At 41.6% G+C, this 16,219-nt stretch overlaps 1 protein-coding gene across 1 annotated transcript in view; it reads left to right on the top strand.

Moving 5' to 3' along the window:
• LOC108519999 (CREB3 regulatory factor-like) overlaps positions 1–16,219 on the top strand; it is a 50,832-nt gene that overhangs the window by 27,613 nt on the left and 7,000 nt on the right. The window contains 1 exon segment of the mRNA XM_017859272.1: positions 9,294–9,416. Coding sequence (XP_017714761.1) covers positions 9,294–9,416 — 123 coding nt within the window.

Raw genomic sequence — 16,219 nt, forward strand, 5'->3', positions numbered from 1 at the left:
TTTTTTTTTTTTTTTGAGATGCCCTGTCGCCCAGGCTGGAGTACAGTGGCTCCACCTCGGGTCACTGCAACCTCTGCTTCCCAGGTTCAAGCAATTCTCCTGCCTCAGCCTCCCGAATAGCTGGGACTACAGGCCTGCACACCACACCTGGCTAATTTTTGTATTTTTAGTAGAGACGGGGTTTCACTATGTTTGCAAGGCTGGTTTGGAACTCCTGACCTCAGGTGATCCACCCGCCTTCGTCCCCCAAAGTGCTGGGATTACAGGCATGAGCCACTGCACCTGGGCCCAAGATTATTCTTAATGCAACCATTCTAGCACTTATTCAGGAACTACTGGTTTTGATCTAAACCAAAGTGCTTCTCGGCGTTTCACATCATAGCACATGTAGAAAATTATCATCTCTTAGGCATCATGGAATATAAGAAGAGTAGGCTGCTCATGGGAGGAGATCCCCATGAGCTGAGGGGATAATTATTTTACACATCTAGAACCCTTTTACAGCACTTCACGGGTATGGGAAGCTCTGGTTTTGATCTTCTGTGATAAGAACACCTCCCTTCTCTCTTATTTTGTTTAAGCCTGGTGTTATAAGTAAGTTAGTATATTCCTTTGCCTCAAAATTTGTCCTCTTCAATGTGTGGTTCTTTTGGGCAAGTTGAATCTGAAAGTGAAACAGTGTGAAAAATGATCAGTTATTTGTTTCTAGAGGTTTTCTTAAGTTTAGCATGTCTGGCACATAGGTGTTCAATAAACTGTGCAGTTTTTCTTAATCCTTTATCTTGATTATTTTCCTTTGGTGAGGGCAGAAAAATAATTTTCAACTGTAAAGTTTTCAACTTAATGAAATGAACTTGTGTTTTATTTAACAGCCACTCAGTAAATGAATGAAATAAAATAATTGTTGGTGTGTTGTAATGCAAAGCTACCCATTTTCCTATTGTTCTTTCTTTTTTTTTTTTTTTTTTGGGGGGGGGCTCCCCCTGGTGCCCCGGGCGGGGGTGCAGTGGCCGGATCTCAGCTCACTGCAAGCTCTGCCTCCCGGATTTACGCCATTCTCCTGCCTCAGCCTCCCGAGTAGCTGGGACTACGGGCACCCGCCACCTCGCCCGGCTAGTTTTTTGTATTTTTTAGTAAAGACGGGGTTTCACCGTGTTAGCCAGGATGGTCTCGATCTCCTGACCTCGTGATCCGCCCGTCTAGGCCTCCCAAAGTGCTGGGATTACAGGCTTGAGCCACCGTGCCCGGCCTGTCTTGATCATTTTTAATATGTCATGAACTGGCATTGTTCCAGGGACTAGCTTCAGGGGCCCACTATACTACTCATCTCATCCTATCCCACCAAACTTCCTTCTATTGATTCCTCCTGCCAAAGCTTACTGGAGACTACTCTGTGAATCCTGTGGAAACTGGTTGACTCCGAATGAGAAATAGAAGTGTTAACCCTTCACCCTGACTGACGTATTTTGTCCCTAAGAAAGCTATATGGAAAAATTAAAACCAGAAAATCCCTTGATGAATATGGCATCAGAGGAGGAGGATCTGTTTATGAGTTGAATGTTTGGACTCAATTTCTGAGAGCCAGGTGCTTCTATTTCCTAAACCGGAGGTTTGTGGTAGCATGAGAGCCCTTTCCCTTTTTTCTCCCTGCCCCGTAATGTGCTTGGACACTGTCAAGGCTTGAGAAGAACTATTCTGCTCAGTTTTACTTTAGATTTTATAGTGTTTTTTCTTTTCTTTTCTGTTTTTTTTTTTTTTTTTTTTTTTTTTTTTTTTTGAGACAGAGTTTGACTCTTGTTGCCCAGGCTGGAGTGCAATGGCGCTATCTTGGCTCACCACAACCTCTGCCTCCTGGGTTCAAGCGATTCTCCTGCCTCAGCCTCCCGAGTAGCTGGGATTACAGGCGTGCACCACTACACCTGGCTAATTTTGTGTTTTTAGTGGAGACAGGGTTTCTCCATGTTGGTCAGGCTGGTGTCCAACTCCTGGCCTCAGGTAATCCGCCTGCCTCGGCCTCCCAAAGTGCTGGGATTACAGGCATGAGCGAACATGCCCGACCATGTTTTCTCTTTTAAAAGTAACTTTATTTACTTTTAACGTATTGAGTATGGGAGAACCCCATTGTTTTCCCTAAGTCTAGCCTGTATGCAGATATCCTTGAGTAAGTAGTATTCTCTTTCAATTATTCATGGAGGAGAAAACACAGATTTTTTGTTTCAAGTGATTTAGGAGGTTAGCTGTACTTTACTTGTTCAGTGACACATTTTACACATATTGGCCCTGAATGTGGTTTTTTTATTTTTATTTTTATTATTTTATTTATTTATTTTTGAGATGGAATCTTGCTATCTCACCCAGCCTGGAGTGCAGTGGTGCAATCTCGGCTCACTGCAAGCTCTGCCTCCTAGGTTCACACCATTCTCCTGCCTCAGCCTCCCGAGTAGCTGGGACTGTAGGCGCCTGTCACTACACCTGGCTAATTTTATTTTTTTGTATTTTTAGTAGAGATGGGGTTTCACCGTGTTTGTCAGGATGGTGTCGATCTCGTGACATCGTGATCCACCCGCCTTGGCCTCCCAAAGTGCTGGGATTACAGGTGTGAGCCACCATGCCCGGCCTCTGAAAGTAGTTTTAAATTGTCCCTCTCACTTTCCTCTTCAACTGCAGTTTAGATTGGCCCCTTCTCAGTATTGCTAGATGAAGAATAACAAATTACTGGTTTTTACACCAGGCGTGTGGCATGCTTCTGTAATCCCAGTTACTTAAGAGGCTGAGGTGGGAGGATTGTTTGAGACCAGCGTGGATGATAGAGAAATACCCTGTCTCTTTAAAAACAACAAAAACCTCAAATCACCAAGGCAGTCTCTGAAGAGGTAGAGATTAAGTTCAGACCGTAGGAATCCTGTGTGCTGAAATAAAAAATGTGTTTTCCTCACAGCTTTACCGAGGTATAATTGAAGTACAGTACCTCTACACATTGAGAGGGTATAATTCGATTAGTTTACATATACACATACATGTGTGAAACAATCAAGATAATGAATATTTCCATTACCTCCAAAAGATTCCTAGTGCCCCTTTGTAAGTTATTCTGCTCTCCACTCCTATCCCTGGGTAGCCACAGTCTGCTTTCTGTCACTATAATTTACATTTTCTAAGATCTTACATTAATGGAATCACAATATGTTTACATTTTTGCCTGGCTACTTTCACTCAGCATAATTATTGAAAAATTCCTTCATGTTGTTACCTGCATCAGTAGTTAGATCCTTTTTATTGCTAACTAGTATTCCGTTGTTTGGATGTACTACTATTTGTTTATCTCATCACCTGTTGATGGATACTTACATTGTTTCAAGTTTTTGGCTATAACCAAGGGGCTATGAGTATTTGTGTACAGGTATTTGGGTAGACATGTGTTTTAATTTCTCTTGGTTAAATAACTAGATGTAGAATGACTGATTCATAAGATAAGTGTATATTTAATTGCATAAGAAACTGCTAAACTGTTTTCCAAACTGCCTGTACCGTTTTACATTCTTTTTTTTTTTTTTTTTGAGACGGAGTCTCGCTCTGCCGCCCAGGCTGGAGTGCAGTGGCCGGATCTCAGCTCACTGCAAGCTCTGCCTCCTGGGTTTAGGCCATTCTCCTGCCTCAGCCTCCCAAGTAGCTGGGACTACAGGCGCCCGCCACGTCGCCCGGCTAGTTTTTTGTATTTTTTAGTAGAGACGGGGTTTCACCGTGTTAGCTAGGATGGTCTTGATCTTCTGACCTTGTGATCCGCCCGTCTCGGCCTCCCAAAGTGCTGGGATTACAGGCTTGAGCCACCGCGCCCGGCCCGTTTTACATTCTTAAAAACAGTGTAGGAGGGTTCTAGTTGGTCCACAGCTTTGCCAACACATGGCAGGGCCGATCTTCTTACTTTTACAAATCTAATGGGTGTGTGATGGTATCTCATTGTGGTCTTAACTTTTCATTTCTCTGATTAATAACATTGAGCCTCTTTCTTGTGCTTATTGGCTGTTCATATGTTTTCTGTTGTGAAGTGTCTGTTCAAATATTTTGCCATTAAAAAAAATTGGTTTCTCTTCTAAAGGTTCTTTATTCTGGGCCAGGTGCAGTGGCTCATACCTGTAATCTCAGCACTTTGGGAAGCTGAGATGGGCCGATCACCTGAGGTCAGGAGTTCAAGACCAGCCTGGCCAACATGGTAAAATGCCGTGTCTACTAAAAATACAAAAAATTAGCCAGGCTTGGTGGTGGACACCTGTAATCCTAGCTACTTGGGAGGCTGAGGTAAGGAATCACTTGAACCCGGGAGGCAGGGTTGCAGTGAGCTGAGATTGTGCCATTGCACTCCAGCCTGGGCAACAAGAGTGAAACTCCGTCTCAAAAAAAAAAAAAAAAAGTAAGTAAGTAAGTAAATAAATAAGGAAATATTCTTTATTCTGGATATAAGTTCTTTGGCTTGACTTTTTGTTTTCCTCATTGGCATCTTTTCCTTTCTTTTCCTCTTTTCTTTTCTTTTCTTTTCTTTCTTTCTTTCTTTCTCTCTTTCATCTTTCTCTTCATCTGTCTCTCTCTTTCTCCCTCTCTCTTTCTCCCTCTCTTTCCTCCTCTCTCTTTCCTTTCTTTCCCTCCCTCCCTCCCTTCCTTCCTTCCTTCCTTCCTTCCCTCCCTCCCTCTCTGCCTCTTTCCCTCTCTCCCTCTCTCCTTCTCTCTCTTTCTGTCTCTCTTCTTTCTCTCTTTCTCTCCCTCTCCTCCCCTCCCCTCTTCTTCCATCTTTCTATCTTTCTTTTCTTTCCTCACTCTGTTGTCCAGACCGGAGTCCAGTGGTGCGATCTCAGCTCACTGCAACCTCTGCCTCCCAGGTTCAAGTGATCCTCATGCCTCAGCCTCCCAAGTAGCTGGGATTACAGGCGTGCACCACCACGCCTGGCTGATTTTTGTATTTTTAGTAGAGACAGGGTTATGCCATGTTGGCCAGGCTGGTTTCAAACTCCTGGCCTCAAGTGATCCACCTGCCTTGGCCTCCCAAAGTGCTGGGTGGGCTTACAGGCATGAGCCACCATGCCTGGCCCTCATTGGCATCTTTCAAAGATCAAACAATTTTAATTTCGATGAATCAATTTGTCAATTTTTTTATATTTCATGATTTTTTGTGTTGTAAGAAACCTTTGCCGACTCCAACATTTACAAATCTTTTCTTGTATTTTTTTTTCTTAGAATTTACGTAGTTTTAGGTTTTGCATTTAGGCTTATGATCTATTTTAGGTCAATTTTTGCATATGGTATAAGGTAAAAGATGATGTTCATTTTTTTCCATGTAAATATCTGGTTGATCCAGCACCATACATTGAAAAGACTTTCCCTTACCTATTGAATTGTTTTTGCACCTTTGTTCGGTCAATAGACCATATATTTATGGGTTTACTTCTAGATACTGTATTTTATTGATACATTTATCTTCCTTTATGTGGATACAAAACTTTTTTTTTTTTTTTTTTTAAATAGAAACGGGGCTGGGCATGGTGGTTTATGCCTGTAATCCTAGCACTTTGGGAGGTCAATTGGGAGGATTGCTTGAGGTCAAGAGTTCAAGACCAACCTGGCCAACATATTGAGACCCCTGTCTCTGTTTAAATTATTTTTAAAAAGAAAAAAAGATAAAAAAATATATATAGACGGGGTCTCCCTGTCTTGCCCAGGTTGGTCTCAAACTCCTGGGCTCGAGCGATTATCCCATCTTGGCCTCCCAAAGAGCTGGGATTACAGACATGAGCCATCGCGCCCAGTCATGTGGATACAAAATTGTCTTGATCACTGTATAGAACTGTCTTAATTACTGTAAATCTTTAAGTCAGGTAGGGCTAGTTCTTGTTAGACCTCCAATTTTGCTCTTTTTGTTTAAATCTGTTTTGGCTATTACAGGTCTTTTGCATGTCTATATACATTTTCAAATTACTTTATCACCTTTTACAGAAAAGCTTACTGGAATTTTGATTGGGATTGCTTTGACTCTTTAGATCTATTTGGAGAGAACTACTATCTTAAAATGGAGTTTTCCGATCCATGGACCTGGTATCTCTCTCCACCTAGCTAAGTCTTTGTTAGTTTCTCTCTGCCATCTTTTACAGTGTTAAGTGTAGAGTGCTTGAACATCTTTTATTAGATGTAATCCTGAGTATTTTATGTTTTTTAGTGCTTCTGTAAATGGAATTGCTTTTGAAATTTTGGGTTCTTTGGTATTAATGTATAAAACATGTTTTTGTGTATTACTCTTAGTTCCAGTAGTAGGTGTGTAGATTCCCTGGGATTTTCTGCTGACACAGTCATCATCTGCAAATAGGAATGGTTTTATTTCTTCCTTTCTGATCTTTATGGCTTTTGTTTTTCTGCCTTGTCAAAATGTCTAGAACAGCCATAATATTAAATAGAGTGGTGATTGCCTTGTTTACAATCTCAGGGGAAACCTTCTGTCTTTAGGTATGATGTTTGTGTTGTGCTTTTTTGTGGATGAGATATCCTTTATCATTTTGAGAAAATTTCCTTCTATTTCTGGTTTTGTTTATTATGAATGGGTGTTGATGATTTTTTTGCATCTGTTGGAGCAGTCATATATTGTTCTCTTTTATTCTGTTAATACATCACATATTCACCTGTTAAGTGGTGAATTACATTTGTTAATATTTGGATGTTAAGCCAACCTTGCATTCTTGGAATAAACTCTACTTGGTTATGATATATCTTCCTTTTTATATTGGAATCTATTGCTAATATTTCATATTCTATTCTAATATGTTGGATTCCATTGTTAATGCTTTGTTAAGGATTTTGTGTCTACATTCAAGAGGGATATTGGTCTATGATTTTTATTTTCTTTTTTTATAAGGTTTTAGTACTAGGGCTATACTGGCCTCATATAATTAGTTGGACCATGATTTCTCTTCCTTTTTTGTTTGACAAAGTTTTATAAGATCAATTTTATTTCTTCATTGTATCTATGATCGAATTTGCTATTAAAACCTTCTGGGTTCTTTTTTTTTGGGAAGATATTTGGTAATTTCAATTCTTTTACAAGGAAAAGCTATTCAGATGCTTTATTTCTTCTTGTATGGATTTTCTTTTTTTTTTCTTTTGGGACAGTGTCTCACTCTGTTGCCCAGGCTGGAGTGCAGTGTGTCACGATCTCAGCTCACTGCAGCCTCTGCCTCCCGGGTTCAAGCAGTTCTCATGCTTCTATCTCCTGAGTAGCTGGGATTACAGACATGTGCCACTGTGCCTGGCTAATTATTTTTATTTTTAGTACAGATGGGGTTTCAGTGTGTTGGCCAGGCTGGTCTGGAACTCCTGGCCTCAAGTGATCTACCCGTCTCGGCCTCCCAGAGTGCTGGGATTACAGATGTGAACCACCATGCCAGGCTTCTTTTTTTTAGACGGAGTCTTGCTCTGTTGCCCAGGTTGGAGTGCAGTAGCACAATCTCAGCTCACTGTAACCTCCACCTCCCAGGTTCAAGCGATTTTCGTGCCTCAGCCTCCCGAGTAGCTGGGATTACAGGCAACTGCCACCATGCCCAGCTGATTTTTATATTTTATTAGAGACGGGGTTTCGTCATATTGGCTAGGCTGGTCTCGAACTCCTAACCTCAGGTGATCCACCCACCTCGGCCTCCCAAAGTGCTGGGATTACAGGCGTGAGCCACTGCACCCGGCCTTCCTGGCCTCTTATATGGATTTTAAATCGTGTTTTCAAGAAATTTGTTCATTTCATCCAAGTTGTTACATTTGTTAGCACCATATTTTCTTGTTATCCTTTTAATATCTGTAGATTCTAAAGTGATGACACCTTTTTCGTTACAGATGTGAGTGATTGGCGTCATCTCGTATTTTTCACGATGGATCTACCTGGGTGGGGGGTGTCAGTGTTGTTGATCATTTCAAAGAACCAGTTTTGGCTTCATTAATTTTCCTTATTGTGTGTTTGTTTTCTGTTACATACATTTCTGCTCTTTATTATTTCCCTCCTTACTTTGGGTTAACTTGCCTTTTTTTTTGAGATGTAGCCTCGCTCTGTAGCTAGGCTGGAGTACAGTGGCGCAGTCTCGGCTCACTGCAACCTTCGCCTCCTGGGTTCACGCCATTCTCCTGCCTCAGCCTCCTGAGTAGCTGGGACTTAAGGCACCCGCCACCACGCCCAGCTAATTTTTTGTATTTTTAGTAGAGACAGGGTTTTACTGTGTTAGCCAGGATGGTCTCTATCTCCTGACCTTGTGATCTACCAGCCTCAGCCTCCCAAAGTGCTAGGATTACAGGTGTGAGCCACCGCGCCTGGCCTTACTTGCTTTTTGTTCTGTTTTGTTTTAAAGCTTTTCAAGGTGGGGAAATCTGTTCTTAAAGCTTTTGTTTTTGAGGGACTTGGTTTGATTTATTTAATAAACATTTACTAAGGTCCTATGATTTGATACAGCAGGCACTATCAGGCTCTATCAGGTCTTAAACCAATGAAGACAATGTCCACAGGATGGTGGACATTGATGCATGTCTACAGTGTGTTATCTTTTTTCATTGCCCTTTTTTTAGTTGGAGATGGGGTCTCACTGTGGTACCTAGGCTGGATCACAGTGGTTATTCACAGTTACTATCCTAGTGCAACTGCCTGCAACTCCTGGGCTAAAGCGATTCGCCTGCCTCAGCCTCCCAAGTGTCTGGGACTGCAGGTGCACACCACCACACCTGGCTACAGTGCAGTGTATTATCAAAAGTGCATACCCAGTAATCTTGAGGGGTTTTTTTGTTGTTGTTAGTGTTGTTTGTTGTTGTTTTTTGAGACAATCTTGCTCTGTCGCCCAGGTAGGAGTGCAGTGGCGTGATCTTGGCTCACTGCAACCTCCACCTCCTGGGTTCAAGTAATTCTCCTGCCTCAGTCTCTGGAATAGCTGTAACTACAGGCACATGCCACCACACCTGGCTAATTTTTGTGTTTTTATTAGACACAGGGTTTCACCATTTGGCCAGGCTGGTCTCTAACTCCTGACCTCAAGCAATCCACCTGCCTTGGCCTCCCAAAGTGTTGGGATTATAGGCGTGAGCCACCGCACCTGGCCAATCTTGAGATCTTTTTAAAAACCAAGTGCCACATCATTTGAAATTAGTTTCTTTGGGTAGGAGCCACTTGTAATCATCACTGCTTAATGCTTTCTTACACATTCTCAATTTCTTAATTATCTGTTATTACATAATTAAAAGGAAAGTCTTTCATGTTAGTGACATAAGTGTTTTGTTCTGTCTTACAGATAATTTATTGTTTGTAATCAACTCTATCAAGCAAGAGATTGTAAACCGGGTACAGAATCCAAGAGATGAGAGAGGACCCAACATGGGGCAGAAGCTTGAAATCCTCATTAAAGATACTCTCGGTAAGAAGACTATTAGATAAATTCATAACAATTAATAACATGTATAAGATGTATAATTTAAGGGGATATTAAAAGTTCTTTTAGTTGAAGGAAAAACTCAAGTGCTCTCATTGTAATCACTGTCCTTTATGAATAATTTTATCTTCTGAGATTTAGTGTTTCATAAGCATGTGTTGCAGGTGACCACAGTTTGTAATTTAGACTTAATCATGAAACTATTTTAACATTTAAGAAAAACAAACTTCTAGCAACTTTAACCTTTCATGGAGGACAAAAGGTCCCAGAGCTGTCAAGCCTACAGTTTGCACTTTAGTGTAGAGATTCTTACTTGTTTTACTCAGTAATGCATTTCACAGGATTCTAACAAACTTGGCTCTCTGGTTTCCCATCCCAGAAAAGATTGCACAATGTGGGGAGGATCAGAGATGCAGGGATCTAGACGTCAGGCCAACTGAGAGCCAACAGGGAAGAGAGAGCTAGCTAGTATAGATGTAGACATGAGAACTCAGCTCAGCTGTTAAAGGAGAAAGTCGCTGACAAACAGTAGCATCCAAGGCATCCAGCATTATACAACTCACGAAAACCCCCAAAATTTAATTTACACAATAAAAGGTCAAATGTTTTTCTTGAACAAAACTATATTTATATTGAAAACAATCAGGTGGAGAGTAGACCCTAAACATCAGTATTTTCCTCAGCAATCACTTACTTCCTGCTTCCATATGGATTAACTCTGTGCTTGACCTTTTCTTCAAATGGGTTGATGCTATGTTAATTTTTTATGTATTCTTTCATAGCATTTCTTTCTTTTCTTTCCTTTTATTTTAAAAGCATTTTATTCTTCCTTTGTTAGCTACAGGGGAAATTTAACATTACAAGAAAAGTTATTTTACCTTTTATTTTTTAATGTAAACATCTTATATGTTTGGTAAACGTATGTACTCCTTTACACTTGAAAGTCAGTTTTACCAGGTATAAAATCCTCAACTCGTATTTTCTTTCCTTGAGTATCTTGAATATGATTCTCCATTTTCTTTTGGCATAAAGTGTTGCTATTGAAAAGCTAATACTGGCTGGGTGTGGTGGCTCATGCCTGTAATCCCAACACTTTGGGAGGCCAAGGCAGGCGGATCACTTGAGGTCAGGAGTTCAAGACCAGCCTGGCCAACATGGTAAAACCCCGTCTCTACTAAAACTACAAAAATTAGCTGGGCGTGGTGGCAGGCGCCTGTAATCCCAGGTACTTGGGAGGCTGAGGCAGGAGAATCGCTTGAATGCAGGAGGGGTGGAGGTTGCAGTGAGCCGAGATCACGCCACTGCACTCTAGCCTGGGTGACAGAGCGAAACTCTGTCTCAAAAAAAAGAGAAAGAGGCCAGGCACGGTGGCTCAAGCCTGTAATCCCAGCACTTTGGGAGGCCAAGACGGGCGGATCACGAGGTCAGGAGATTGAGACCATCTTGGCTAACACGGTGAAACCCTGTCTCTACTAAAAAATACAAAAAAAAACTAGCCGGGTGAGGTGGCAGGCGCCTGTAGTCCCAGCTACTCGGGAGGCTGAGGCAGGAGAATGGCGTAAACCCGGGAGGTGGAGCTTGCAGTGAGCTGAGATCTCGCCACTGCACTCCAGCCTGGGCGACAGAGCGAGACTCCATCTCAAAAAAAAAAAGAAAGAAAAGCTAATATTGCCTAATTATTTTTTCCTTATAAGTACTTTGCTGTTTTTGCCTAGGTGTCAAAAGGATTTTTCCTTTAAATACCAGTGATTTTACTAGGTTATATCTTAGAGTTGGTAATTTTTAGTTGACATTTTTATGTTTATACTGTGCTCTTTCAATATGTACTTTCAAATACTTTTAGTGTTTGATCTGTTCCCTTGGTTTGCTTTTCTTCTGTGGGGGCTCATATCTGTAGGTTGGCTCTTCTTGGCCCATCTTTAGTATTTGTCTGTCTTTCTTTTCTCTCTCTCTCTGTCTCTCTCTACTTTCTCTCCTTCCTCTCTCTCCTCTCTTTTCTTTCTTTCTTTCAACAGTGTTTTTCTGTCACCCAGGCAGTAGTGCAGTGGCACAGTCTTAGCTCACTGCAGCCTCCACCTCCCAGGTTCAAGCGATTCTCCTGCCTCAGCCTCCTGAGTAGCTGGGATTACAGGCATCTGCCACCACACCTGGCTAATTTTTGTATTTTTTAGTAGAGATGGAGTTTTAACATGTTGGCCAGGCTGGTCTCGAACTCCTGACTTCAAATGGTCTTCCTGCCTTGTGTCACTTTTTCTTGAATCATTTTTATCTCTTCATTTCTTTTTTAACATTATTTCTCCTTTTTGCCTTCTGTTTCTCTTAAAGCATTGTTTGCTGTCATTAGTTGCTGATCTTAGGTTCCTTTTAATTTCAGGAATTTTCCCCTGTATTTCTAATTCTTTTCTGAATCCTGTCACCTTATTTCGTAGTTATTCTATTTCTGATTTATGTTCTTTCATGTATCGTGCCATTTTCTTTAATTCTCTTTTTTCTTAGAAAAAGTTGTGGGATTCTGACCTTGATACTTCTCTGTTGTTCATATATATATGAAATTAGTTCCTCTGAACTTCTAAAAGGAGGTTTGGTTCAGAATAGCTTTTCTTTTTTCACAGAGTCTCCGCTTTTCAGTTAACATTTAAAAACATGGCGGCCGGGCACGGTGGCTCACGCCTGTAATCCCAGTACTTTGGGAGGCTGAGGCAGGCGGATCATGAGGTCAGGAGATCAAGACCATCCTGGCTAACGTGGTGAAACCCCGTCTCTACTAAAAATACAAAAAATTAGCTGCGCGTGGTGGCATGTGCCTATAGTCCCAGCTACTCGGGAGGCTGAGGCAGGAGAATTGCTTGATCTCAGGAGGCAGAGGTTACAGTGAGCCAAGATTGTGCCACTGCACTCCCACCTGGGCAACAGAGTGAGACTCTTGTCTCAAAAAAACAAAACAAAACAAAAAAACATGGCATGCCAGCTTTGGTGGCTTTTTCCTGTAATCCTAGTCACTTGGGAGACTGAGGCAGGAGGATCATGTGAGGTCAAGATTCTAGACCAGCCTGGGCAACATATCTCTGAAACAAAAACAAAAAAATGGCACCTGGCTTTCTGAGATTTCTTTTTTTTTTTTTTTTTTTTTTGAGACTGTGTCTCGCTCTGTCACCTAGGCTGGAGTGCAGTGGCACAATCTCAGCTCACTGCAAGTGCCGCCTCCCAGGTTCACGCTATTCTCCCACCTAAGCCTCCTGAGTAGCTGGGACTACAGGCACCCACCACCACGCCTGGCTAATTTTTTTTGTATTTTTAGTAGAGATGGGGTCTCACCATGTTAGCCACAATGGTCTTGATCTCCTGACCTCGTGATCCGCCCACCTCGGCCTCCCAAAGTACTGGGATTATAGGCGTGAGCCACCGCTCCTGGCCCTGAGATTTCTTTTTCTGCTCCCCTCCCTCGTTTTATATGGACCATCTCTGTTTCATGTCTTTAGTTCCTTTCTTGCTCGATTTTAATTTCAACCCCAGGGTTTTTTGTTTTGTTTTGAGACAGAGTCTCACTCTGTTGCCCAGGCTAGAGTGCAATGGCGTGATCTTGGCTCACTGCAGCCTCTGCCTCCCAGGTTCAAGTGATTTTTCTGCCTCAGCCTCCCCAATAGCTTGGATTACAGGCACACACGACCATGCCCGGCTAATTTTTGTGTTTTTACTGGAGATGGGGTTTTACCATGTTGGCCAGGCTAGTATCAAACTCCTGACATCTGCCCGCCTTGGCCTCCCAAAGTGTTAGGATTATAGGCCTGAGCCACTGTGCCTGGCCAGTTTTTTTTGTTTTTATCACGGCTTGCTCTTATCCTGCAAGAGTCCTGGCTGGTCCATTTTCAGAGCTCACAGAGGCTCAGCTGTGCGCCCCTTCACTTCCAACTGTGGGCTCCTTGTACTCACCTTGTATTCAATATTGGGTTGGAGAAAATCCCTCACAGCTTTAGCTGTGGTTCTCAAGTTGACTGTGCTGTATTTGCCAGTGGGTAACCTATTGGCTATTTACATTTTTTTTGTTTTCATTTGCATTACTTCCTTTTGGCCCATCCACATAAATATTGATAATGCTGTTGCCGTACATGTCTTAAAGATTTTGGTAGTTTGTTCCTATCTTCTTGAATATTGGCGTTCCTAGGGATACCTTATCACTTGTAAATATTTTCCATGGGTTTATGGTTTTGCCATTTAGTGCTCTGTTTTTATATGGGGAAATTGGAAGATGAAAAATCTATGTGGTGGCTGAATGCAGTGGTTCATGCCTGTCATCCCAACACTTTGGGAGGCTGAGGTGGGAGGATTGATTGAGGCCAGGAGTTCAAGACCAGTCTGAACCTGGAAGGTTGAGGCTTCATTAAGCAGTGATTGCACCACTGCACTCCAGCCTGGGCAACAGAGTGAGACCCTTTCTCAAAAACAACAATAACAACAGCTATACAGCTCTATTCCCAGAATTTGCCTCTGGACCAGTTTAAATGGGTTGGAGTTTTTTTTCCTTTTCTTTTTGAGACAGTCTCTGTCACCCAGGCTGGAGTACAGTGGCACTATCTTGACTTACTGCAACCTCTGCCTCCTGGGTTCAAGTGATTCTTACGCTGCAGCCTTCCGAGTAGCATGTGCCACGACATGCGGCAAATTTTTGAGAAGGAATCTTGCTTAGTTGCCCAGGCTGGAGTGGAGTGGCGCGATCTCAGTTCGCTGCAAGCTCTGCCTCCTGGGTTCACGCCATTCTTCTGCCTCAGCCTCCCAAGTAGCTGGGACTACAGGCACACGCCACCATGCCCAGCTAATTTTTTTTTTTGTTGCATTTTTAGTAGAGATGGAGTTTCACCATGTTAGCCAGGATGGTCTCGATCTCCTGACCTCGTGATCCACCTGCCTCGGCCTCCCAAAGTGCTGGGATTACAGGCATGAGCCTCCGCGCCCGGCCTAATTTTTGTATTTTTAATGGAGACGGGGTTTCACCATGTTAGCCAGGCTGGTCTCAAAGTCCTGACCTCAAGTGATCTTCCCGCCTCAGCCTCTCAAAGTGCTGCAGTCTTGAGCCACTGAGCCTAGCTGAGTTTATTTTTCTTAAAGATAATTTCTCTGTCAGGTTATAAATTCTTCTGGAGTCGTTTTGATAATTTATGTATTCCTGAAAATTACTTCCTCCTGGGCCTCAAATTTATTAAAAGTGAACAAAGCATTTTTGTTTGATTTTTTATTTCTTCTGTATCTGTTGTTAGTGTTCCTTTTTCATTTCTTATTTTGTGTCTGTTCTCCCTAATTGCTTGATTCATTATAGGTTATTCTACTTTCTCCCCCCAAAACCAGCTCTTAACCCACCAGTTCTTCTAATTTCTTGAGTTGTTAGATGCTTAATTTTTTTCTTTTTATTCTTTCTTGACCATTCATATAAATAACAGCCTTTGAATTTTCTTCTTAGGGCTACTTTAGCTGATATAAATTCTGACATAAGTTCTGATTTGTCATTTTTATTGTTTTCTGAATACTTTGAAATTTTAGGTTTGATTTACTCTTTAACCCAAGAATTCTTTGAGAGAGATTTAAAATTTCCCCCTGCAGGTAGGGATTATTTTCCAGTTTTACTACTGACCTCTAGTTTTTTGTATTGAGATTTTCTTGGCTGCCTAATATAAGATTACAATTTTTTTTTAATGTTCTACGGGAGTTTTAAAAGAAGATGTATTTTCTATTTTATAGTAAGAGTCCCACATATTGACTAGGTATTTTAATTAAGCTTTTCCTTTCTTTCTTTTTTTTTTTGGTGTGGCAGTCCATTTACTCTGTGTAGAACTGAGAAAAGTTTCCAGTAATGTACTTCAGTTTCATCTCATATTTTCTGTGTTTTTGCTTCTGAATGTCAGGATGTTTGAATAGTATTTATTAGTACTAAATCTGCATTATGAATTACAGTTTTTATCGTCACAAAGTATTCTTGTCTGGTATTATCACGAATGTAGTTTTCTTATTTGTTTGGTATTGTTTATAATCTTATTATTTATATTTGTTTGGTATTCCTTTGTCTACTCTTTTATTTTCAATCCTTCTGAATCATTTTATATTAGTTACATCCTTTTAAAACATTTTAGCCAGGTGCAGTGGCTCATGCCTATAATCTCATCATTTTGGGAGACCAAGGCAGGAGGATCACTTAAGCCCAGGAGTTTGAGGCCAGCTTGGGCAACATAAGAAGACCCCATTTCTAGAAAAAAAAAAATACAAAAAATTCGCCAGGTATGGTGATGCAAGCCTGTAATCCCAGCTTCTCAGGAGGCTGAGGTGAGAGGATCGCTTTTGCCTGGGAGATGGAGGCTGCAGTGAGCCAAGATCATGCCATTGTACTCCTCATCTCAAAACACACACACACACACAACATTTTAGTTAAATTAAAATTTAACTTTATTTTAATTCAGATATCAGAAAATCTTTTCTTAGATTTTTTAAATTTTTTATTATTATTTTTTAGACAGAGTCTCGCTCTGTCGCCCAGACTGGAGTGTAATGGCGTGATCTCAGTTCACTGCAACCTCTGCCTTCCAGGTTCAAGCGATTCTCCTGCCTCAACCTCCTGAGTAGCTGGGATTACAGGCGCGTGCCACCACGCCTGGCTAATTTTGTATTTTTAGTAGAGACGGGATTTCACTGTGTTGGTCAGCTCAAACTCCTGACCTCGTGATCCGTCTGCCTCGGCCTCCCAAATTGCTGGGATTACAAGCGTGAGTCCCCACGCCTGGCCTAGATTTTTTTTTTTTTTTTTT

Source organism: Rhinopithecus bieti, unplaced genomic scaffold (assembly GCF_001698545.2).
Source record: "Rhinopithecus bieti isolate Rb0 unplaced genomic scaffold, ASM169854v2 scaffold_49762, whole genome shotgun sequence".
NCBI lineage: Eukaryota > Metazoa > Chordata > Mammalia > Primates > Cercopithecidae > Rhinopithecus > Rhinopithecus bieti.